Here is a 27,396-nt window from a genome sequence, read left to right as displayed (position 1 = left end):
ACTAATATTGTTGCAGAAAGAAGTTTTTGGAATTAGTAATTGTTACAGCATATAGCATCAAAATTTCAACAGTTATCACGAATATTCTGGATATATTTCCAGTGTAAAACCTATTTCATATTTGCAAAGTTTTGGTCTTTATTATTAAAGATGCAATAAACCAAATTTTGCATCAATTTCTCCATTAATTATATATGTTTGGGAAACAAATACTTTTCACAGATGATTCCTCTATGGTGTTTATTACAAATTTTCATCATTTTGGGTATTTGGGAATCAATTACAACCCTCTCATCTTTATACTACTGAGCACTATACAAAATGGTCGTCCATTTGGAAGATTTGCATTGCAAGACACAATCATGGATACTAATAACAACTAGCAATTGTAACACATATTTTTGAAAAAACTGGCAACATTTATCAGACCTTGCAGAGTGAGTTTTGTGTCTTCCATAAACAAGTGACAGAGCAGTACCTTACAAGAACATGTCTGTTATCAGAAAATAACTCCTTCCAAATAAAAATTACAAATCCAATTTAAAATATTAGTGAAAAGTAATGTCAAAGAGCACAAAATATGAATTCTGTAATATTGGTACACAAAGAAATGAAATCCATTCATCGAAATACCATTCATTTGAAGCCTCACATCCAAAGCTTTAACCTTCTTCCCAGTCTATATCATCCTCCTCTTCTTCGGCTGCATTATCCTCCATTACTGTACCACCTTGTCCATTAGAATCCTCCACATTCTGTACTGCATTTCCAATTTCACCTCCTTCTCCAGTGGCACCTAGTATAACACAATAAGGCATGTATAATCAGAACGTATGCAAAGGACTGAAACATTCTTAAGAGTGGATAAGTGAAATATCAAAAGCGTAGACCAAAATTGTAACTTGTTTTGAGTTCAGACAGACTCGAACTTTATCTATCTGGCTCTTTTCCTTCAGGTAACTAGGTCCTCAACCTTAAAATTGGAAAAACATATGTAGATGTTTAAATCGAAATTTTATCAATGGACTCCAGTTACCAATGATGGTCAATGGAACTGAAATGGATTAGTATATAGGGTACAAAGAGTGAGTGAGAAAATGTTTTAGCATACGGAGTACAACAATCGAGCAAATACCTTAGCTATGAAGAGATCAGAACAGACTAAAGCATATTTGTATCACAAAGATATCTGCTTTCTTAGAAGGTGTACTCAGAAAAGCTCAAATTCAAGGATGCTCAATAACATGATACTGCACAATGCAAATTTATTGGATGTTCTAGACCCTCCGCATGAAGATCAAAGGTTTCCACATGTGGTGGGGAATTCATGCTTTGAATTCCTGTTTCTAACGCCCCAACCCCTCAAAAATGATTTCTGCCATAATTTTCATCTAAGCAAAAAGATTCCATTAAATTACTATTTTCCTTTCTACCATGTGGTGGGGAATTCATGCTTTGAATTCCTGTTTCTACCGCCCCAACCCCTCAAAAATTATTTCTGCCATAATTTTCATCTAAGCAAAAAGATTCCATTAAATTACTATTTTCCTTTCTACCATTCTTCGTGGTTTTATACCACTTCCAAATGCTTCAAACTCAAAGAAGGTAACCTGCAAGTCGTCCTACCTTAAGGCTGAAAATAATCTGGTGGTTTTCTACTAATGTATGTCTGCTTCCTTTTCCTAAAGGCTAGCAACAACCTCAATGAGGTAATTGAATATGACTTGACACTTACCAACACTTCTTACTCTACCAACGGTTGACTACTAATTGCTTATTAATGGGTCTGTTACAGACTCTACCTGCTTCATAAATTTTAGCCTATGCTGCAACTCAGGTAAAAAAACAGATAAGAAAGCAATAACTGTTTCATTGGTGCTTGATGCATCTCTTATCTAAGTCCATATTGTATTCCTTGTTCTACATAAAAACTGGTGTTAAACACCAAAAATAATTAAGCAAATATATTTTCTCAGTAAACAGCTGAAAAGCCTACAACTAATAATCTATGGCTAGAACCCTTGTTTCAGAAAAATATGTGTTCAACCTTTTTATCTTTTACTGGTCAGGTTTTCTGACCCATTTTGGCCAAAATACGGCCTGGCATTTAGAAGAATCAATCAGATTGCAGATATCAGTTGTTGAAATTGCATAATCTGGGTGCCCCAAGGATTTTGTGGGTTGCTGAATCTATCTATTTGCATTTTTACCAACAATTGCATAGCCGGATTCTGGTGATAGTTTCCAGAAAGTCAAAAAAGTTGAATGTTTAGATTTGTCCAAAAAATATTCAAATCCCAAACTCTCGTTTCTCTACATTATTCTACCATGTATGTCCAATTAATGAACATAGGTAGTACTCCATAACTACCACCAATTAGCTTTTCAAAAGCTCTGCAACTGCACTCTGGTTTCCATGGTCAGAAAATCAGATAATATGAAATTTGTAAGGGACAACATGGCATCTGGTAGCTAAGGTAATTCTTTTATACAACAAATTCCTACGTTCAGATTTTTCTCTTCATCACTTCTGCTAAATTACTCGATTCATGGTGGCTTTGAGTCCTTTAAGGATATGATAATTATAAATAGCCAAAAATAAATAAAAAATGAAGAAAGCTATGTTTCACATTAAGAAGTGCAAAAAGCTTCTGGTGCCATATTGATATAACATTTAACATAAAACTAGAATGGTTGAGTAGGAAAGTGAATCAAGACAAACATAACAAAAGGATGTCTTCCTAAATACTTTCATAGTTAGATCTGGATTTGAGATATATTTTAAAGAAACAACAATCAGCAACACCAAGAAAAACCTCTTACGAAGAAAAACTAAAGCTGAAATAAAATCAGAGTAAGCAGTGGGGTCAAGAGATTGGGCATCCTTGATCAACAGGGCATCCTCCTCCCACACACAGCAAAAGACAAACAGTGAGCTATGCTTATTCTCAAAAACAAACTTACATTAGACTTTCCAAAGGATTAATAAAGCTGAGAACTGCAGGCACTGTCATATCCCTAACAAAGCACTGCACATAAGAAAACGATCATCTCCATACACTGTAGCATGCCAATGCAACCTGTCCTGAGAGGAGCTGAATAGTGATCCTCAACAGTACTCCAACAATGCCTAGAAAATGGAAAAATCCCACAAATCTCTCCAAAAGAAAATGCCTTTCTTGCTCAACCTACGAGCTTAAAAAGTTAAAAATGGGGCAGCTCCACGACACAGGACCATTGAACCCACTAACTCCAAATGGGTCTACTAGCTAGAACCCACCCAGCTTTACTGCCGTCCTAATGACAACAACCAAACATGCAACACCCCTTCAAGATGACTGTATACTCTAGAAAATGAGGGAACCAAAGACCTAAAACAAGTGGGGAGAAGAAATAATATCACATTAGGTCCGCAAAGCCAAAATCTTGGCTATGAATTTATATGCAACTATGAGCAATATATTAAGTTTCAATCCCCCAATAGAATCCCTTAAAGCATTCTTCAAAATGAGCTCGATCACCCCTAAGGGTCTACATGAAGCGAAGACTTCAGGGTCCAAGTAACAAAAACCATCATTAATGGACTCCCGTATGGCCTCGTAAAACTAACAAGGTCATCCATACCTGGTGACTTGCTATCCTTCTTGGACAAGAACCTTGCAACAGGTCTCTAGTAGCCACCACCTCATCTGTCAGAGCAAAAGGAGCAAATATGTGAACTAAACATACCTCTCATCTCAAAAGGGTCCTCTACAAGAGTGTCATACAAGTCATTGACCCTACAAAGACCAAGCACACTGTCAACAACCACCTTTTGTTTGAGGAAGTAAAAGTAGAAAATGGACATTTCATTCCCCCTCTTTAATGCACATTGAAAATGGGAGCAGAAGCTAGCAACCTTGGCAATATAATACTCAAGTCTATGCACTATCATCTCCAACCTCAGAGTGTGCTTCTAAAGAGTAGTATTATGAATATCCTCCTCCATAAAGATGTCAACTTGCTTAAGCTTAAGCCAACCTGCCTACAGCAATTTTCTTTGCTTGTGAGCCATTATCCGACCACAAGGTATAAAATTAAAAATGTGGAAAACTGTGACCTCCCACCAAGGGATCCATCCCTGAGCTTCCAATGATTGACCAAAGAGGGTCCATACCAAGATAACCTTCCCTATTATTGACCATAAAATTAAGGCAATAATTTCATTTGACCCATATTACTATGCAAAGTTGGACTTAAGTGATAAATCCCCAAATCACAAGTGCAACCATAAAGGAACTAATAGGGGTTGTCAATTGTCACCAGAGCAATGCCTTCTCTAACTTTAGGCTGGCTCTCCTATGGCACAATGGGGTGTCCCTAGACTAGGATTGTTAAAGCTATACAATGGAAGCACAAGGTTATATGTTAGTAAAATAGAAATTGTAGCATGGGAAAATAAATTGATAGAGGATCAAGACTAGTGCTCAAATTTGGGATAATGAAGTCAATAAACGAAAACAAGAGCGCTTAAAATATAGGAATAGGGTCGGTGAGGATTGCTATTACAACTTGCAAAATCTCACCTATGAACTACAAACCAAATTTGCTAGAAATAAGGTTTGTATGCCCTTACAAAAGTACCCTACTTATGCACATGCTTAACATACAAAGGGTGATCTCACTTCAAGTATGAAAACACCATGCAACCTTTCAAAGAAAAGGCATAGCATAAACAACTCAACTAGATAAATAAGATAAGATAATTATATTAATGTCCAACAAATGACCACAAAAGTACGTCAATGGGACTGTTGAGTACAATGATGTCAATACAAACAGGAATACCAAAAGGTATCCTATAAAAAGAACAAGAGATCATAAAAACATAATGTCTACATGCTAAAACATGGAAAAAATTTGACTCCAAGTGTAGGCGACCACAAAAAGAAATCAGGGACTAGGTCCACTAGATCTATCTCTCCTAACACTCGAGGTCAAATGAAGAAAACTCAAGATAGAATAGTGCTCCAAGGGAGAGTTAGGGGGGAGATTTGGACCCTTTGTTGTGCTACTATCAAGAAGAAGTAGCCCACCACTAGTGTCTAAGGGACCTTGATTGCTTATTGGTAAAAGATCTAGTTTGGAAATATCTTTGAGGTCTCTAGGTAAGGGGAATTGTGAAATTTCCTTGAATGCACCATCAAGAAATTATTCTCCCAACTGTAAACAATTTATTGTTTTCGACATATAGCTAATAACTCAATGATGCATTCTTCACAAAGAAAATACGTTGCGGAAGTAAAATAAGGAACTCAAAAATAGATGCACACATAAAAAATTGACACAATTATTTTGGACTAAACGTCCCCAGAAAAACCTCGAATGGAAAACAGGTGCAATAGATGAGGGTTTATTTTATTTTTCTTCAGCGAAATTATAGAGTACAATGATTTGCTTGCCAAACACTGGCAAAGCTCTAGAAAATTTTCTCCACTACCGCAACTAATAGATCGACCTAGAAACTCATTGTTTCCTCTGCAAAACCCAACTTGGCCTCCTCCAGTAATTCACACTCCCTTCTTCTCTATGAATTGGCTGACTAAATCTCGAGTTGACTGATCCTGCACTCCTTTGGTGATCCTGCACTCGCACTAGGAAAGCTCATTCTACCTTCTGAAACTGATTCCCAACAACTAGAAAATGATCTGTTGCCCATATCTATGCACTAGAGAATTCGTACAAACTGGTACAACCTTCTTGTAGATGAATTCGACTCTCTTTGAATCTGGAAGTCTCTGTGGAAATCTCCCCTGGAAATCCTCTCTCCAACTTCTGTTGAAACGCTTTCACTGATGCTTCTTTGGTTCTAACTCTACCCTCGTTGAATACTATGCACTAGGTAATTCACACTATCTTGCTCCCTTGCTCTCACAACTGTAAATTGTGTCTATCTCCATCCCATCAACTTGCTCTTAAAAGCTCTCATTGGAGCATCAATGACCAAGATCTAATCGTGCTCGATGGCTAAATATCATCTTAGACTTCATTAAGTCACTTTCCGGAAGTCTCTAGAGCAAAAGTTTATTTCCTTAATTAATACCCATTAATTAATCGATTTTCCTAAGTTAGACTTAGAAACTTTTTAATTAGTGATCAATTAATTCAATTGAGGGGTTTCTAATTGTTTTCTCTCAAAAACCTTTTCTGGGTTTTGTAGATCTCGTGTTCCTTAGCTTCTTTGACACCTTAGAGACCATAACACATGTTCGATGCCACCTCAAATCCATAAAATAATAGAATGGATCCTCATGTCTACACCAATCTGCTATAAGTCTATCTCTTGGTGCCCTTTGCTGATGGAAGCATCATAAAGGTTGAAATTTGATGAACAGGATCTGGTCTAAGATGAGGCTAGATAATGTGGGCATGAAGTCTGAGGGCTTCCTGTATGTAGATGGCTAGACATCTTTAGAATAAGTCTCAAAATAAACTGGATAGGTCAACATTCCCTTCAACAAGCAATGAAATATACCATGCGTCTCAAAATTTGAAATAAATGGGCCAATCGAAGATGAAATGCTCCTTGGTCTCAATCCCTCAAAGATGGCATAGCTAGTAGATTCTATTTGATCAATCAATCTGGTGGTCAATCTCAATCCACAATCTATGAGAGCTAACTCTAAATTGTCCAAATGTGATCTAAAGGGCATGCATCCAATCACAAAGTGTGTAATGGGGCTAAACAATGAGTCCATGCCTCATCATCATGGAGTGCTAAGCATGGAAATCCATCTTTGAATGCAACCCACCCTAAGGGTTTATCCCAGTGAAGTAAAAACAACAAGAAATATAAATAAAGAACACCTCATTCAAACTCCTTCCCCAATGACATAGCTACCCTATTATAGAGACCTTATTGCAAAAGAATTTTTAATGTAACTTCAAAAAATATATACTCATCAATATGGAAGAAAATAGAAGCCACAGTTACATAGAAACCTTTGCAATCACATTTGCCTTCACAAGATATTCAACTAGTCTCCAAAAGAGAAATCCTTCATAATCCAACCATAAAGTACCTTGGAGAGAGAAAATCCTTATATAGATTTGAGCTTAATCTCCTCTAAATTAAAATATTATTTAGTCAAATCTACATCCACTCTCTTCTCCAACAATAGAAAAATACCAACCTACATGATGGGCTCTATAAGAAAAAAAAAAAACAAGTAATGAAACAATGCTAAAGGAGTGCCACTTGTATTTTTATGTGCAAATTGCCTCTTTGATTATGGCACCTCTTTGACCAAGCAAGTGAATTCTCATGCCACTTCTTGTTAAAAACTCCCCTCAAGACTAGCCTTTACTAACCACTTCCAATAAATGATGAGAATATGCAACATGAAAAGGATGGATCACTCTTCAGGAGGAATTTATTCTCCTTGAGATTGTGAAAAATGTTGTGTATCATCATAATGACTAGACTCTCCAAGAAGTTTATCCATGTTGGATTTTGAAATGTTGTAAAGACTAGCACCTATTTATGAAAATTAATAATTACTTATGATGGTTAAATGTCTTCTTTTAGCATTTACAACTTCTTCATCAAGCAATTATACTTCAGAAATTCAACCATACAAGAATAAGAAAAATTGGAGATCGCAATGCACAGAATCAACACAATGTTTATACTGGGAAAACCCACTTAGGGTAAAAACCCAACAATTATTTCCTTAGAGAATCAAATTCAACAAGAGATATCAAAGTCAAAGCATCCACCAAGTGTCCAAGTCAGCTCTCTTCAATTAGATTGTAACCACAAAGATCTATCACAAAAGATGTTTCCCTTATTGCACAGAGATAACCAAACAAAGTAAACTATTAAACGGGAATTGTAAACTCAAAACGAGAACTCTAGCCAAAAAACCCAAAAAAAGCATGAAAAAACAACCTGAAAAAAAAAAGTGTTGATGCTAGAATAACGTTTTTTTTAGAGGTAAATTTTCAACATTTTTTAAAAATATTAGTAAAAGCCAATAAAACCAAATTTTTTGGTGCAAAAAACACCCTTAAAACGAAAAGTGTTGACGCTGAAATAACACTTTTTTTCGAGGTAAATTTTCAACAACTTTTAATAATGACGTTAAAGATAAAATATGTTAGGTCCCTATAATACTAGTGATGGCCCCATTAATATTGTAGTTGTGTCCTTTATTAATATTGTTGTGCCCCTATTGTCCCCATATTGTTATTACTGTGCCCCATAGAATTCCTTTATTGTTATTTTTGTGCCTTTATATTATTATTGTTAGGCCGGCTTGGTTATATTGTGACCCCTTAAACTCCTATATATAGAAATGAGGTTTTGTCATTTGAATCATCCAAGGATTGTTCTTTTGTGTAATGTAAAGGAGGTTGCCCACTCGAAAACGTTGAATTCTAAGACGTTCAACTATCGTTTCTATCTTTTTGTGAGCTGGTTTCATAACATTTGGTATCAGAGCTTTGGATTCTAGGGTTTCGCTGCTCTAAATAGGTCATCATGACATTTTCGCTATAACTTTTTTCTACAACGTTTCAGAAGTGAAAAAAAAACCATTTAAGACGAAATCGCACTGAACCTCGAGTCCGAATTTTTGAGCTTTTCGCACTATATTTGCAGAGATATGATCTGAGGAAGTTGGTCTTTTTGTAGACTCCTGAATTACATTCCAAACAGGTGACCTGGGGAAAATCATCATAACTTTCTCTCTGAGCATCAAATTGAAATTTTGTAAGAAGATACAGAAAGAGGACGGACTGTAGTTTCTTGTATATATTTTTCAGAGCCAAAGGTTGAAACAGTGACACGTGGCACTTCATACAAGTTCGCTCTTCTGGAAAGGTCTATAATCAGGTCATCTTGGGAGATTGTGCATAACTCTTCCTTGGAGAATCTAATTTGGATCAGACTGGTGGCATTGGAAAGAGGATGCAGAGGGCTACTACAGGTCGCAATTTCAGAACTGGATGATCCGAAATTATAGAGATACATCAGATTCAATATCAAGCTCCTACAAAGTGAAAAAAGGTGTAGTTTTTTTTTTTTAATTTTTGCTTAAGCTTGGTTTGAAAAATTAGTTTGAAAGAATTCAATGGGCATAGTAAAGCATTATTATCGGTAATTGATGCCCCGAGGAAAGAAAATGCAAACACCTAGTAAGCAACCTGAAAGCTCTAGCATGACTCATAAAGAAAAGAAAGAAATGCAACATGATATATCAAAATTACAAGACCAAGTGCAACAAGTGTCACTTGCAGAAAAAGTAACAGAATTTAAGATGGATGGTTTAAAGAAAGATGTAGAAGCTAAGATGGAAGGTTTAAAAAAAGGTGTAGAAGCTAAGATGGATTATTTAAAGAAAGGCGTAGAAGCTAAGATGGATGGCATGGACGTTAAGATGAATGGCATGGACGCTAAAATGGGTGGCATGGATGATAAGATGGAAGAATTGAAGATAAATTTGAATAAGTTGCTACAAGAAATTGTCACTAATGGTGAAAGTGTAGTAAAAGAAACTCATGACGAGAACAAAAGAAATGTTAATCATGATTCCATAGACTCTAATGTTGGATCGAATACCCACCATATTCCAAAAATCGATATGAGGAAGTTTGATGGCAAGGATCCTGCAACATGGATATTACAGATGGAGCAATTTTTCGATCACAATAATGTGCAAAACACACAAAAGGTACGTATTGCAACTTTATATTTGGAACCAAATCAGTTTGTATGGTATCAATGGCTTTGTTCTCGTAAACAAATTATCACTTGGGCAATTTTTACGGAAGAATTGACAGCACATTATGAGGATACAAAAAGCAACACTTTTTTTAGCCAATTGATAGGTCTCAAACAAAAGGGTTCAATAATGGAGCACATTGAGGAGTTCCAAAAATTGAACATAAGGGTAAAAAATATTCCAGAGGAGCATAGGATTGATATGTTCATAGGGACTTTAAAGGATAATATCCAACGTGATGTTCGCCTTTGGGAACCTGATTCATTAGAGAAGGCATTCAGGTTAGCAAGAAAAATGGAAAGCAAAATTATGGCAACCAAGAAGCATAACCACTCACAACTATAAAAATGGAAGTGCTGTTGCCCCTAGCCTTCCACAACCTATAAGGTTGACACCACAACAATTGGAAGAAAAAAGAGCAAAAGGGCTTTGTTACAGTTGTGATAGCAACTAAGTCACCTGACACGGGGATTCGGGACACGTAGGATTCAAGATTCGTGGTGTCGGATTCGGACACACTGACCCCCCGGAACAGGACACGTTATATATTATTTTATTAAATATATATATATATATATATATATATATAATATATATATATATATATATATATATATATATATATATATATATATATATTAAAAATTAGATATTATCATATTTCTTACACAAATTTTAATTAATGATACAAATTTATTAATTTCAAACATAGATCTTCATCTATAGCTATTAGCATGCATAGTACATACAAAATTCAAATAAATGTCAGTGGTACTGGTCACATAAATGATAAATCTATTAAAAATTTAAATCATGATTCATAATTCATAACTGAAAGACAACTTACAACTACAAGATAGTAAGATAAACACACTGACAATTGAAGTTTTCTCATTAAGTCATCAAATCAAAAAGTGTTACATAGGTAGTGTTGGTGCAATGCCAATGGCAAATAGAAATAGAAAATATAAAACAACTACAAGTATACAAGCCTCAAGGCATCAATCAGCATCACTGTCCCCATCATCATGGTCCCCACTGCTCTCCTCTGCATCCTCCTCCTCCCCTGTATCCATAATCGCCTCTGCATCTGCTAGTATGGAGGTTGAACCCTCTAAGTCATCAAATCTAACAGGCTCTAGCACTGGATCATTGAGATCCATGTTGGCCAATGCCAACTCAACAGTGGTGTCCAGACCCATATCATTAGGAACAGTGTTACTTGGGAGCGGGAGCGAAAGCGGGGAGCGGGAGTGAAAACGGGAGCGAAAACGACATATTCAGAAGCTCTTGGTTTGGTGCTCTTGATTAAATACGAGTTCCATACCCTAATACATGACAAAATTCAATGGAAACATTGCAATCCACCAATCCTAAAATCCTAAAAAACTGATAAGTCTGCTGGATTTTGAATGAAATCTAAAATTCTACTTTCTCCATATGAAATCCAATGAGGTCGGAACCACTCTCAAACATCCTGAGTCATTTCATGGTAATGTTAAAAGTTTAAGTAAAAGGATGAAAATGAAGATTAAGGAGAATGTCACTTTTACTTTAAGAATTTAACATTACCATGAATAGCATATCAATACTAGGGCCTAGACTTGATCATGAAGCTGCCAAAATGCTCTACTCCTTGCTGCAACATCACAAATCACTTGCCAAATGAAAATATTAATGAGCAAACATGCCCTTTTCTTTCCCGCACTGAGCTTAGCGAGTCCTGGAAACAGGACACGTGTCCCAAAATCGTGACACGACCTCGGATTCGACGTGTCGGAAACAAACACGACGTGTCATATGATTTGGACACGAATCCAGACCGAATCATGTCGGATTCGCTGGATTCGGGATTCGTAGGGGGTTTAGGACGAATCCGATGACTTGGGATAGCAAATACACTAAAGGTCATAAGTGTGCTGAGAAGAAATTATTCTACATAGATTGTGAAGAGGAAGAAGAAAAGGAGCAAGAAAGGTCAAAAGAAGAGGATATACTCCAGAAACAAAGCCTAGATAAAGAAGAAATGAATCCGACCATATCTTGTAATGCATTGGCTGGAATTACCACTCCTCAAACCATCAAGATAGAAAGACAAATCAAGAAGAAAAAGGTAATAGTGTTGATTGATTCAGGGAGTACTCACAATTTTATTCATTGTAAGATAGCAAAAGAATTGAATTGCTTCCTATATCCAGCACCAGTGTCAAGTGATGGTTGCAAATGGAGGAACGATAAATTGCTCTGGAAAGTGCCATAATATCAAGCTATCCATGGGAGAATATGTATTGAAAAGCACAATGCTTTCCATTCCAATGGGAGGTGCTGATGTTGTACTAGGAGTCCAATGGCTACAATCCTTGGGTACAATAGCTTTTAACTTTCAAGAACTTTTCATGAAATTTTATGCGGAAGGAAAGGAAGTTGAATTAAGGGGTATTGCAGGGAAACCGAGAAAGATAATAAGCTCTAACAGTATGACAAAGCTTCTAAGAAAAGGAACAACGAGGTGTAATTGCACAATTATGTCCGCTAGATGTTTCCACATCGAAATCATCTATTTCTCTAGATCTCCAAAAAGTCTTGGACAATCATTCCAAGATATTTGAAACTCCCAAAGGTCTCCCACCTATTCGTGATCAGGATCATGCTATTCATTTGATTCCAGGAAGTGTTCCTCCAAACATCAGGTTGTACAGATATCCCTATGCCCAAAAGAGTGAAATTGAACGTATGGTTGTAGAAATGCTTGACGCTGGTATAATTCAACCTAGCCAAAGTTCTTTCTCTGCTCCAGTAGTATTGCTGCACAAGAAAGATGGATCATAGCGCATGTGTTGGATTATAGGGAGCTCAACAAGCTCACTATTAAAGATAAGTTTCCCATTCCTGTCATTGATGAATTATTGGATGAATTGCATGGATCAATTTACTTCACCAAGTTAGATCTTCGTTCAGGATATCATCAAATTAGAATGAAGTGTTGGGTCCCTATAATACTAGTGATTACCCCATTACTATTGTAGTTATACCCCTTATTTATATTGTTGTGCCCCTATTACCCCCATGTTGTTATTTTTGTGCCTCATAGAATCCCTCTATTGTTATTTTTGTGGCTTTATATTATTATTGTTAGGTCGGCTGGATTATATTGTGACTCCTTAGACTCCTATATATAGAAAGGAGGTTTTGTCATTTGTATCATCCAAGAATTGTTCATTTATGTAATGTAAAGGAGGTTGCCCCCTCGAAGAGGCTGAATTCTAAGGCGTTGATCTATCTTTTCTATCTTTTCTTGAGCTGGTTTCATAACATTTGGTATCAGAGCTTTGGATTCTAGGGTTTCGCTGCTCCAAACAGGTCATCGTGGCATTTTCGCTATAACTTTTTTTTTGTGACGTTTCAGAAGTCGCAAAAAAAACCCATTTGAGAAGAAATCGCGCTGAACCTTGGGTCCGAATTTCAGATCTTTTCGCGCGATATTTGAAGAGATATGATCTGAAGAAGTTGGTCTTTTTAATTACATTCAAAACAGGTGACCTGGGGAAAATCGTCATAACTTTCTTTCTGGGGATTGGATTGAAATTTCGTAAGAAGGTATAGAAAGAGGACGGACTGTAGTTTCTTGTATGTGAGTTTCAGATCCAAAGGTTGAAACAGTGACTCGTGGCACGTCGTACAAGTTCGCTCTACTGAACTAGTCTAAAAGCAAGTCACTGTGGGAGATTTCACATAACTCTTCCTTGGAGAATCCAATTTGGGTCAGACTTGTGGCATTGGAAAGAGGACGCAGAAGGCTACTACAGGTCGCAACTTCAAAACTGGATGATTCGAAATTACAGAGATACATCAGATTCAATATCAGGCTTCTATAAAGTGAAAAAAGGTGTGTAGTTTTTATTAAATTTTTGTGTAAGCTTGGTTTAACGGAATTCAAAGGGCATAGTAAAGCATTATTATCGGTAACTGATGCCCCGAGGAAAAAAAATGCAAACACCTAGTAAGGAACCTGAAAGCTCTAGCATGACTCATGAAGAAGAGGAAGAAATGCTACATGATATATCAAAATTACAAGAACAAGTGCAACAAATGTCACGCTCACAAAAGCTAACAGAAGCTAAGATAAATGGCGTGGAATCTAAGATAAATGGCGTGGAATCTAAGATAAAGGGCATGGAAGCTAAGATGGATGATTCGAAGACAGATTTGAAGAAACATAGCAGATTTGAAGACAGACATAGCAGATTTGAAGACAGATTTGAAGACAAACATGGCAGATTTGAAGACAGATTTGACAAATTTTCTATAAGAAATACTTACTAATGGTGAAAAGGTAGTAAAGGAAACTCATGATGAGAACAAAAGAAATGTTAATCATGATTCCATAGACTCTAATGTTGGATCGAAGACCCACCATATTCCAAAAATCGATATGAGGAAGTTTGATGGCAAGGATCCCGCCACATGGATATTACAGATGGAGCAATTCTTCGATCTCAATAATGTGCAAAACACACAAAAGGTACGTATGGCAACTGTATATTTGGAACCAAATCAGTTTGTATGGTATCAATGGCTTTGCTCTCGTAAACAATTTATCACTTGGGCAATTTTTACGGAAGAATTGATAGCACATTATGAGGATACAAAAAGCAACACTTTTTTTAGCCAATTGATAAGTCTCAAACAAAAGGGTTCAATAATGGAGCACATTGAGGAGTTCCAAAAATTGAACATAAGGGTAAAAGATATTCCAGAGGAGCATAGGATTGATGTGTTCATAGGGTCTTTAAAGGATAATATCCAACATGATGTTCGCCTTTGGGAACCTGATTCATTAGAGAAGGCATTCAGGTTAGCAAGAAAAATGGAAAGCAAAATTATGGCAACCAGGAAGCATACCACTCACAACTATAAAGACGGAAGTGTTGTTGCCCCTAGTCTTCCACAACCTATAAGGTTGACACCACAACAATTGGAAGAAAAAAGAGCAAAAGGGCTTTGTTACAGTTGTGATAGCAAATACACTAAAGGTCATAAGTGTGCTGAGAAGAAATTATTCTACATAGATTGTGAAGAGGAAGAAGAAAAGGAGCAAGAAAGGTCAAAAGAAGAGGATATACTCCAGGAACAAAGCCTAGATGAAGAACAAATAAATCCGACCATATCTTGTAATGCATTGGCGGGAATTACCACTCCTCAAACCATCAAGATAGAAGGACAAATCAAGAAGAAAAAGGTAATAGTGTTGATTGATTCAGGAAGCACCCACAATTTTATTCATTGTAGGGTAGCAAAAGAATTGAATTGCTTCCTATATCCAGCACCAGAGTGTCAAGTGATGATTGCAAATGGAGGAACAATAAATTGCTCTGGAAAGTGCCATAATATCAAGCTATCCATGGGAGAATATGTATTGACTAGCCCAATGCTTTCCATTCCAATGGGAGGTGCTGATGTTGTACTAGGAGTCCAATGGCTACAATCCTTGGGTACAATAGCTTTTAATTTTCAAGAACTTTTCATCAAATTTTCTACGGAAGGAAAGGAAGTTGAATTAAGGGGTATTGCAGGGAAACCAGGAAAGATAATCAGCTCTAATGGTATGACAAAGCTTCTAAAAAAGGAGCAAAGAGGTGTAATTGCACAATTATGTTCGCTAGATGTTTCCACATTGGAATCATCTATTTCTCCAGATCTCCAAAAAGTCCTGGACAATCATTCCAAGGTATTTGAGACTCCCAAAGGTCTCCCACCTATGCGTGATCATGATCATGCTATTCATCTGATTCCAGGAAGTGTTCCTCCAAACATCAGGCCGTACAGATATCCCTATGTCCAAAAAAGTGAAATTGAACGTATGGTTGCAGAAATGCTAGAGGCTGGTATAATTCAACCGAGTCAAAGTTCTTTCTCTGCTCCAGTAGTATTGGTGCACAAGAAGGATGGATCATGGCGCATGTGTCCGGATTATAGGGAGCTCAACAAGCTCACTATTAAAGATAAGTTCCCCATTCCTGTCATTGATGAATTACTGGATGAATTGCATGGATCAATTTACTTCACCAAGTTGGATCTTCGTTCGAGATATCATCAAATCAGAATGAAGATTGAAGACATTCCGAAAACGGCATTTAGAACTCATGAGGGTCATTATGAATTTTTGGTCATGCCTTTTGGCCTTACCAATGCACCTTCAACATTTCAAGGTTTGATGAATTCAATTTTCAAACCATTCCTTAGAAAATTTGTGTTAGTATTTTTTGATGATATACTAATCTACAGCAAGTCTTGGAAGGATCATGTTGAACATGTTGACAGGGTGCTACAACTATTGGAGGAGAAACAATTATATGCAAAAAGATCCAAATGTTTCTTTGGAGTCCAGGAGGTGGAATATTTGGGTCATATTGTATCTCATGAAGGAGTTAAGGTAGACCCTAGCAAAATTAAAGCCATTAAGGAATGGAAAATCCCCACATCCATAAAGCATCTGCGAGGATTTCTTGGGTTGACAGGGTATTATCGCAAGTTTGTTAAGAATTATGGGAGAATAGCAGCACCTCTAACAACATTATTGAAGAAAGATGCATTTTCATGGACTCCGGAAGCAACAAAGGCCTTTGAACATCTTAAAGAGGCAATGTGCCAAGCACCGGTCTTAGCTACACCGGACTTCACAAAAACCTTTATTGTGGAATGTGATGCTTCAGGAAATGGAATTGGTGCTGTTCTAATGCAAGATGAAAGACCCATTGCTTTTGAAAGTCGTCCAATCAAGGGAAAGTTTTTAAGCAAAGCTATTTATGAGAAGGAAATGTTGGCAATACTCCATGCACTTAAGAAATGGCGACCCTACCTAATGGGAAGACACTTCAAGGTAAAAACGGATCATGATAGCCTTAAATACTTTTTAGAACAAAGATTATCCTCTGAAGAGCAACAAAAGTGGGTCACAAAGATGTTGGGTTATGACTTTGAAATCATCTACAAAAAAGGGAAGCAAAATGTGGTGGCAGATGCACTCTCAAGAAAGGATGAGGATGTGGAAGCATTGTTGTGCGCCATTTCTATTATCCAACCAGATTGGATAAACGAAGCAAGGGAGGAATGGAAGAATGACGAAGAAGTGTGGGCACTTATTCGAAAGCTACAACAAGATTCCAGTACGTCTGATACATTTAGCTGGCAAAATGATTCGTTATGGTACAAAGATCGCTTATACCTCTGTAAGAATTCCCAGCTAAAACAAAAGATTCTTATGGAATTGCACACTTCTCCCTTAGGAGGGCACTCAGGATTTTTAAAAACTTACCACAGGGTTAAGAAGGAATTTTTTTGGGATGGCCTTAAATCAGATATTCAAAAGTTTGTGGCGGAATGTTTGGTTTGCCAACAAAATAAAGTTGAAACAATTAAGACACCGGGTCTATTACAACCTTTATCCATTCCAAGCCAACGTTGGGAGGAGGTTTCAATGGATTTTATCACAGGTTTACCCAAGTCTGAGGGAAAGAGTGTCATCATGGTGGTAGTTGACAGACTTACCAAGTATGCACACTTTTGTGCATTATCACATCCATTTAAAGCCAGTACAGTTTCTACTGCATTTATGGAAACAATTCAAAAGCTACATGGAAACCCAAAGATTATTGTAAGTGACAGAGATCCCATTTTCACTGGAAATTTTTGGACAGAATTATTTTCTTGTCTTGGTACTCAGTTAGCTCATAGCTCATCTTATCATCCTCAATCTGATGGGCAAACTGAGATAGTAAACAAATGTTTGGAAGGATATCTTCGTTGCTTTGTATCTGATAAACAGACACAATGGGTCAAATGGTTGCCTCTGGCTGAATGGTGGTATAACACTTCCTTCCATACAGCAACAAAAATGACCCCATTTATGGCACTTTATGGGTATCAACCACCATCCATCACATCATATTTAAGAGAAAATTCTAAGGTTCAGGCAGTGGAACATCACATCGAACATCAACAACAAGTCCTCCAACTCTTAAAGGATAACCTCGTGTTGGCACAAAATAGAATGAAACAACAGGCAGATCAACATCGCAGTGAAAGAAGTTTTGATGTAGGTGATTGGGTATTCCTACGGCTACAACCATATAAGCAAATGTCCCTAAAGCAAGCTAAGAAGGATAATAAATTATCACCAAAGTATTATGGTCCGTACAAGGTGTTGCAAAAGATTGGTACTATGGCATACAAATTGGAGCTTCCTGCAGCTTCTCGATTGCACCCAGTTTTCCATGTTTCATGTTTAAAGAAGGTTATAGGCGACAAGCTCCCAGTTCAAACAATATTGCCAGAACTTGACGAGGAAGGAAAAATTATATTGGAACCGGAAGCAGTCACAGAAACAAGAACTCGACAGCTACGAAATCGATCAATTTCAGAGTATCTTATCAAGTGGAAGAACTTATCCGCTGAAGATTCCACATGGGAGGATGAGAATTTTATGCAGAAGTATCCAGAACTACTCAAGCGTTGAGGACAACACTTTTTTGAAGGAGAGGGGCATGTTGGGTCCCTATAATACTAGTGATTACCCCATTACTATTGTAGTTATACCCCTTATTTATATTGTTGTGCCCCTATTACCCCCATATTGTTATTTCTGTGCCCCATAGAATCCCTCTATTGTTATTTTTGTGGCTTTATATTATTATTGTTAGGTCGGCTGGATTATATTGTGACTCCTTAGACTCCTATATATAGAAAGGAGGTTTTGTCATTTGTATCATCCAAGAATTGTTCATTTATGTAATGTAAAGGAGGTTGCCCCTCGAAGAGGCTGAATTCTAAGGCATTGATCTATCTTTTCTATCTTTTCTTGAGCTGGTTTCATAACATGAAGACTCAAGACATTTCGAAAACAGCATTTAGAACTCATGAGGGTCACTATGAGTTTTTGGTCATGCCTTTTGGCCTTACCAATGCACCTTCTACATTTCAAGGTTTGATGAATTCCATTTTCAAACCCTTTCTTAGAAAATTTGTGTTAGTATTTTTTGATGATATATTAATCTACACCAAGTCTTGGAAGGATCATGTTGAACACGTTGACAGGGTGCTACAACTATTGGAGGAGAAACAATTATATGCAAAAAGATCCAAATGTTTCTTTGGAGTACAAGACGTGGAATATCTAGGTCATATTGTATCTCATGAAGGAGTTAAGGTAGACCCTAGCAAAATTAAATCCATTAAGGAATGGGAAATCCCCACATCCATAAAGCATTTGCGAGGATTTCTCGGGTTGACAGGGTATTATCGAAATTTTGTTAAGAATTATGGGAAAATAACAGCACCTCTAACAACATTGTTGAAGAAAAATGCATTTTCATGGACTCTAGAAGCAACAAAGGCCTTCGAATATCTTAAAGAGGCAATGTTCCAAGCACCGGTCTTAGCTACACCAGACTTCACAAAAACCTTTATTGTGGAATGTGATGCTTCTGGGAATGGAATTGGTGTTGTTTTAATGCAAGATGAAAGATTCATTGCTTTCGAAAGTCGTCCAATCAAGGGAAAGTATTTATACAAAGCTATTTATGAGAAGGAAATGTTGGCAATACTACATGCACTTAAGAAATGGTGACCCTACCTAATGGAAAGACACTTCAAGGTAAAAATGGATCATGATAGCCTTAAATACTTTTTAGAACAAAGATTATCCTCTGAAGAACAACAAAAATGGGTCACAAAGATGTTGGGTTATGACTTTGAAATCATATACAAAAAAGGGAAGCAAAATGTTGTGGCAGATGCACTCCCAAGAAAGGACGAGGATGTGGAAGCATTGTTGTGCGCCATTTTTATTATCCAACCAGATTGGATAACCGAAGCAAGGGAGGAATGGAAGAATGATGAAGAAGTGTGGGAACTTATTCGAAAGTTACAACAAGATTCCAATACATCTGATACATTTAGCTGGAAAAATGATTTCATTATGGTACAAAGATCGCTTATACCTCTGTAAGAATTCCCAACTCAAGCAAAAGATTCTTCTGGAATTGCACGCTTCTCCCTTAGGAGGGCACTTAGGATTTTTAAAAACTTACCATAGGGTTAAGAAGGAATTTTTTTGGGATGGCCTTAAATCGGATATTCAAAAGTTTGTGGAGGAATGTTTGGTATGCCAACAAAATAAAGCTGAAACAATTAAGACACCAGGTCTATAACAACCTTTATCCATTCCAAGCCAACGTTGGGAGGAGGTTTCAATCGATTTTATCACAGGTTTACCCAAGTCTGATGGAAAGAGTGTCATCATGGTGGCAGTTGATAGACTTACCAAGTATGCACACTTTTGTGCATTATCACATCCATTTAAAGCCAATACAGTTTCTACTGCATTTATGGAAACAATTCAAAAGCTACATGGAAACCCAAAGATTATTGTAAGTGACAGAGATCCCATTTTTACAGGAAATTTTTGGACAAAATTATTTTTTTGTCTTGGTACTCAGCTCATAGCTCATCTTATCATCCTCAATCTGATGGGCAAACGGAGATAGTAAACAAATGTTTGGAAGGATATCTCCGTTGCTTTGTATCTGATAAACAAACACAATGGGTGAAATGGTTGCCTCTGGCTGAATGGTGGTATAACACTTCCTTCCATATTGCAACAAAAATGACCCCATTTATGGCACTTTATGGATATCAACTACCATCCATCACATCATATTTAGGATAAAATTCTAAGGTTCAAGCAATGGAACATCACATCGAGCATCAACAACAAGTTCTCCAACTCTTAAAGGATAACCTCGTGTTGGCGCAGAATAGAATGAAACAACAGGCAGATCAACATCGCAGTGAAAGAAGTTATGATGTAGGTGATTGGGTATTCCTACGGCTACAACCATATAAACAAATGTCCCTCAAACAAGCTAAGAAGGATAACAAATTGTCACCAAAGTAGTATGGTCCGTACAAGGTGTTGCAAAAGATTGGTACTATGGCATACAAATTGGAGCTTCCTGCAGCTTCTCGAGTACACCCAGTTTTCCATGTTTCATGTTTAAAGAATGTTATAGGCGACAAGCTCCCAATTCAAACAATATTGCCAGAACTTGATGAGGAAGGAAAAATTATATTGGAACTGGAAGCAGTCATAGAAACAAGAACTCGACAACTACGAAATCGATCCATTTTAGAGTATCTCATCAAGTGGAAGAACTTATCCGCTGAAAATTCCACATGGGAGGATGAGAATTTTATACAGAAGCATCCAGAACTACTCAAGCGTTGAGGACAACACTTTTTTGAAGGAGAGGGGCATGTTAGGTTCCTATAATACTAGTGATGCCCCCATTAATATTGTAGTTGTATCCCTTATTAATATTGTTGTGCCCCTATTGTCCCCATATTGTTATTACTGTGCCCCATAGAATCTCTCTATTGTTATTTTTGTGCCTTTATATTATTATTGTTAGGTTGGATTGGTTATATTGTGAACCCTTAGACTCCTATATATAGGAAGGAGGTTTTGTCATTTGAATCATCCAAGAATTGTTCTTTTGTGTAATGTAAAGGAGGTTGCCCACTCAAAGAAGCTGAATTCTAAGACATTCAACTATCTTTTTGTGAGCTGGATTTATAACAAAATATCATGGCTCTGAAAAACCTTAAAATTCCACTGATTTTTAGGCATGACATTAAATATAATATATTACGTCTCTAAAAAGTCTTAAAATTCCAATGATTTTCAAGCATGACATTAAAGATAAAATATCATCTCTCTGAAAAGCCTTAAAATTCCAACAACTTTCAGCCATGGTGTTAAATAAAAAAAAGTTATAATTGTTTTCAACCATAGAATTAAAGATAAAATATCATGGCTTACAAAAACCTTCAAATTTTGATAAATTTTTAACCATGGAATTAAAACTAAAGATCATGATTACAAAAAACCTTAAGTTTTCAACATATTTCAACCATGTCATTATGGAAAAAATTATGACTGAAAAAACTTTAGAAATGAACCCCTGAATGAAAGAGTCATTATACCAAAAGTAATTTCTTTTTAAAACACTAAAAGTATATCGATTTTAAAATATTAGCCTAAGACAACTTGACATATTGCAACAAAAATTTAAAAATCAACAATCAAATTGACACGCAGTGAGGGCAGACTCTATCCATTACAACAAAAACTTTAAAATCAACTATCAAATTGAAACAATATGGGATTAGGTTGCTAGTCGATAATCAACATGAACCCTGCTAAAAAACTAATAATAATAATAAATAAATATAAATGAAAAATAGAAAAGAAAACAAAAATTAAAACAAAACAAAAGAAACACAAAGTTTTAAAAAAATTAAGAAACAAATAAAAATCTATATTAAAACATAAAAAAGAATAAATTAAAAAACATGACCCAAAAAAATCAAATATAAAAAATAAATAAAAAAGACAAACAAAAAATCAAACATAAAAATTGTAAAAAAAAAACCAAAATTAACTTTTAAAAGATAAAATTTTAAACAAAAAAAACAAGAAAATATTGTAAAAAAACATAATTTAAGAAAAATATTTAAAAAAAAAAAATTCCAAAAAAACATAAAAACAATTTCTAAAATAGAAAAAATAAAACATAATTTTTTTTTTTGAAAAAAAAAAACATTAACAAGGAAAAAAAAGTTAACAAAAAAAAATTAAAAAATTGAGCCCCATGGGCCTTGGGTGGGGCAAAGGCGATAAGGCCTTGGCTAGAAGGACCACAGGCCTTGGGCAGGGAAGGTGATTCTGGGAATTGCCTTCTTAGCCCAGGGCCTATGGGGAAATTGGCCTAATGTCCCTTGTCTCACATGCAACTCCTCCCCACCCAGGGCCCATGGCGCAACGACGATTTCGGGAATTGCCCTTGCCTTGCCCAAGGCCCATGGGGCAAGGGCAATTTCGGTAATCACCCTTGCCCCACCTAGGGCCCATGGGGTCTTAGTCTTTCATTTTTATTTTTAAATATTTTTTAAATGATTTTTAATTTTTTTAATTTAATTTTAATTATATATATTTTCAAATCCTTTTGTTGTTTTTTTAATTGTTTTTAATATGTTTTTTAAAGGTGGTTTGTTATTGTTTTTCCATTTTTTTAATTATTATTTTTTATTTGTTTTTAATTTTTATTTTAATGGTTTTTGTTTCGATTTTATTTTTAATTGTATTTTTTAATGTTTTTAATTTTTGTTGACACCTAATCATGGGGATTGGGTGAACAGTTGTAAATAGCGTAAATAATAAATAATGGAAAAGGAAGAGTCATCGGGAGATGAAACCCAAGAGTCACTCCCTCATGTATATAACTATGAGTAATCTAAATGAATAAACAGATTTCATTCGAGTTACCTTCTAGCCTGACATGGTATCAGAGGTAACACCATTTTTGGCTTCCCTTTCTACTTTGTAACTCCCATTCCGCCTATTTTGCCTATGTTCTGCATCTTTTGCAGACTGACATCTCTGTCAAATCCCTGCAAAATTTCGTGCATTGGTGCGTTAAACGCTGGGTTTCGTATTCAATCTTACTGTTGAAGGGGTCGTATTGTTGGATTGAGGCAACCTGGTGCGTTGAACATCCACTGTGCATTTCCTGGAGGTACACAACAGAAGCGTGGTGTTGTGGACAACATTGTGATTGTGACAGCGTTGAGGTTTGGTATATGTCAATTTTTTTATATGTGACTGTGACTGTGTTGATGTTTTACATACCACTGTAAACCACAGGTTGTGGCAACACTTCCTTACATTGTTGGCGTATTTGGCATAGCTTTGGTATCCACGCAGGCTTGAAACCATTGTTTGATAATATCATCCCACTATAATACCTCCCACAGTCATACATTTCCCACGCGTTAATACCATTCCGCTTGGTTTCCATTCACTGCTCGGCTCACATTCCCATTACATTCCTCCATCTGGTTATACTCCCAAACTATACCTCTGTCACTGCGTTTTATGCCCAAAATCCCATATAACATTGGTTTTATATTACTGTATTCATAACACTGGTCTGCCCTCACGCTCTGTCAAATAATACGTATACGTATACTCTCATAACCCCGCGCAGTTGGCTCGACCCTCCTCGCAGCAGAAGCATGGCTGACAGTCCCTGACCTTTACATGTAACGCCTCCTCTTTAATATATAACGTTGTGGATGAACATTGTATACCATCGTTTTTTTTAATATATAACGTTGTGGATGAGCCCCGACTTCGTTCAATGGTATAACACCTATATTATATATGCTTGGTCAACCAACAGTCCTCCCGCTTGGTCGTATCTCTGCGCGCCATACCACCATATGATATTACGTTGAATGAATCTCGCTCCATATACACCTCGCCCAACATAATACCTCTGTTTTCATATATCAGAATCATAGTTTTTTTTTTACCATTAGGAGTAAAATTTTGCAGCAGAAGTATTTATTTTCCACAATACACAGATTTTACAATGCATTTATTGATATCTATTGTGGGAGTGGTTTTCACCGGGAAGGAGAACTATTCAGAATGGTTGCAGAAAATCAAACACACTCTCATTTTTAATGAGCTATGGAAAGGAGTGTGTGTTGGAGAAGGAGACAAAGAACCAGAAAAGCCTACCTCAGACAAGGAATTTGGCATTTGGAAAAATAAGAACACCAAGCCTTATGCCTTGATTGCAGCATCAGTAAATGAAGAGGTGAGTTGCCATATTTCGCCATGTTCAAATACTTTCGAAGCCTTACAAAAACTGAAGGAACTCTATGACTCATACTCTGCACTTGAAGTTGTTCAACTCATGATTAAATTGTTCAGCCTTGAACTACAAAATGATGATGCTCTTGCTCTTGCATCAGAAGTAAAATCAAAGTCACTAATGTTGAACTGGACATTCCTTTGATTGCTTTTGTCAAGGCACTTTATTCCACTTACTCAAATTATCTTGAGTCATTGCAAGCAAATGGAAACCTCAAAGAAATTACCTTTGACTCCCTTGTGAATAAATTTGCTCTGAGAGAGATTTTGGGAAGAAGACATCTTCTCAGTCTTTTGAAAAGGTTGTGTGTCTTGCACATAGAAAAAAGAATCTTGCTCAAGATTCTTCTAGAGGAAGAGGTGGTCGAAGCAGAAGGGGAAGAAGAAATTTCATAGGCAGGGGGGGCAGACACTCTCAAGTAGAAAAGTCAGATTTGCATTGCATACGTTGTAATAGAGATGGATCACATGATGCATTCACATGCAAGTTGCCTTGGAACAGAATTGAGCAGGAAAGAAATCAACCTAAAGGTAAAACTAATGACAAAGAGAAAGGTAAAACACCTGAATCCGCTCACTAAGATGTGGCACATTGTAATATTGGAGTAAATGAAGACTTATTTAATGCTTCACTTGCTTCTTGGAAAAATGATTTTTTGCTTGATTCAGAAGCAACTTGCCACATGACTTTTAGAAGAGAGTTTTTTGAAGAATTTACTGACAATGCTAATGGAGCAATATACTTTGCAGACAAATCAAAACTCAAGCCATCAGGGCTTGGCACAATTAGGCTTAAATTGCCTGGTCTTCCAGACTTTCTTCTGCATGATGTTTTATATCTCCCATAGCTGAGGAGAAACTTGTTGTCCTTGGTCCACATCGGCTAGCAAGGACACTCCATTCATATGTTTGATGGCAAGGTTGAGGTGAGAAAAGCATCAGATCGCTCAGTTGTCATGACGGGAATAGAATAAGAAAGGCTTCTCAAGCTGCAAGGTACCTCTGCTCGTGCACAAAATTTCTCATACAATTCTCATTATGATGAAGGTACATTTCCATCAAGTTTATTATGGCATGCTAGATTTGGACACTTGAACTATGACAGCCTTCGCTTGTTGAAGAAAAATGGTATTATTGGTTTGCCTACAATTCCTAGGAAACTTAGGCAATGTGATGCTTGCATTCTAGGAAAGCATAGCAAACAATCTTTTCATGATTCACATTCCAGAGCACATAGAAAACTTGAACTTATTCATTCAGATTTATGTGGTACAATGCCTGTTCCTTCTGCAAATGGAAATAAATATATGATGACATTTATTGATGACTACACCAAAATGTGTTGGGTTTATTTATTGAAGAACAAATCTGATGCTTTTCAAACATTCAAGAACTTTCATACATGGATTGAAAATGATGCACAATCTCATATTGGCTCTATTCACACTGATAATGGAAAAGAATACACTTCAAATGAATTTGAAAACTATCTTCGCCAACATGGGATCAAACATCAAACAATTGTGCCTTATAATCCCCAACAGAACGGAGTAGCTAAAAGAATGAATAGGACAATCTTAAATATGGTGCGCTCCATGATGCTTTTCAAGAATGTAAAATTGATGTTTTGGGTTGATGCAGTTCTATGTGTTGTATATGTAAAGAATAGATGTCCATCTAATGCTATTAGAAACAAGACTCCTTATGAAATGTGGTATGGGCACATTCCTTCGATAAAGCATCTCAGGGTCTTTGGTTCCACCTGTTATGCCTTGATACCAAAGGTACATAGAAACAAACTTGGTGCAAGGAGTCGTAAGTGTATCTTCTTGGGGTATTCAAACACCTCCAAAGCATACCATCTCTATGATGAAGTTAATAAAAAGTTTGTTGTATCTAGAGATGTAATCTTTCTTGAATCTTCCAAAGTTGACAATGTTGTTGAGCGGCAACTTGATCGCTTGGATAGATTCGCAAATGCAAAATCATTTCAAGAATTTGATAATCAAATTCCACATCTTGAAGGGGGGATTCCTATACTGGATCAATTTGTGGAATATTCTTCTGAAGCACTCTCTCCCCCACATGAAACTCCAACCACTGATGATACTTTAAGTGATGTGATTGACAGAATTGGGAGACTCAATCTTGATTCATTCCCAGCTCAATCAACTCAGCAGCCTGGGCCATCTCAGAAAGGTCCCCCAAAGTGGCTGATAAAAACACTTGAAAGTGTTCATCCTGATGAGGTTAGAAAGACAGGAACAAGAAATTCAATAAGGCAAAATAGAGGTGATGTAGATGATTTTGATTCACTTGTTGATATGGATGTTTCTTATGATTGTGAACTGAATTTGTCTATAGATTTTGAATCAACTTCCTTCAAAGAAACCGCTTCTCATGATGAATGGAAAGAAGCGATGCAAAAGGAGTATGATGCCTTGATAAAGAATGGCACTTGGAAGCTGGTTGATCCTCCAGTGGGAACCAAACCAATTGGCTGCAAGCGGGTCTACAAGAACAAGTATAAAGCTGATAGCTCACTTGACAAGCACAAAGCCAAGATTGTGGCAAAAGGTTTTGCATAGAAGGAAGGGGTCGATTATGAGGAGACTTTTGCCCCTACAGCAAAATGGGCTACCATCCAGACACTCTTTGCCCTAGCAACTCAGAACGGTTGGAAAGTCCATCAAATGGATGTAAAAATTGCTTTCTTGAATGGAGATCTAAAAGAGAATGTTTTTGTCTTAGCCTAAAGGATTTGCCGTGAAAGGACATGAACATAAAGTATGCAAACTTGTGAAATCCTTGTATGGCCTCAAGCAAGCACCGCGAGCCTAGTATGAAAAATTA

General features: G+C 36.7%; 1 protein-coding gene across 3 annotated transcripts in view; it reads right to left on the bottom strand.

Moving 5' to 3' along the window:
- Positions 1 to 341: 341 nt before the first annotated feature.
- LOC149190052 (uncharacterized) overlaps positions 342 to 27,396 on the bottom strand; it is a 206,981-nt gene continuing 179,926 nt past the window's right edge. For 2 of the 3 annotated variants that reach the window (XM_089412006.1, XM_089412007.1), the window contains exon 12: positions 342 to 796. In XM_089412006.1, coding sequence (XP_089268132.1) covers positions 663 to 796 — 134 coding nt within the window. In that variant the 3' untranslated portion in view covers positions 342 to 662. The remainder of the gene's footprint in view (positions 797 to 27,396) is intronic. The other variant, XM_089412008.1, reaches the window with a different exon arrangement.

This window comes from Pinus tabuliformis, chromosome 3_1 (genome assembly GCF_031772625.1).
Source record: "Pinus tabuliformis cultivar Carrire ecotype Pingquan chromosome 3_1, CPIR1, whole genome shotgun sequence".
NCBI lineage: Eukaryota > Viridiplantae > Streptophyta > Pinopsida > Pinales > Pinaceae > Pinus > Pinus tabuliformis.
The sequence above is the reverse complement of the archived record's forward strand: the minus strand, read 5'-3'. Positions and strand labels throughout refer to the sequence as shown.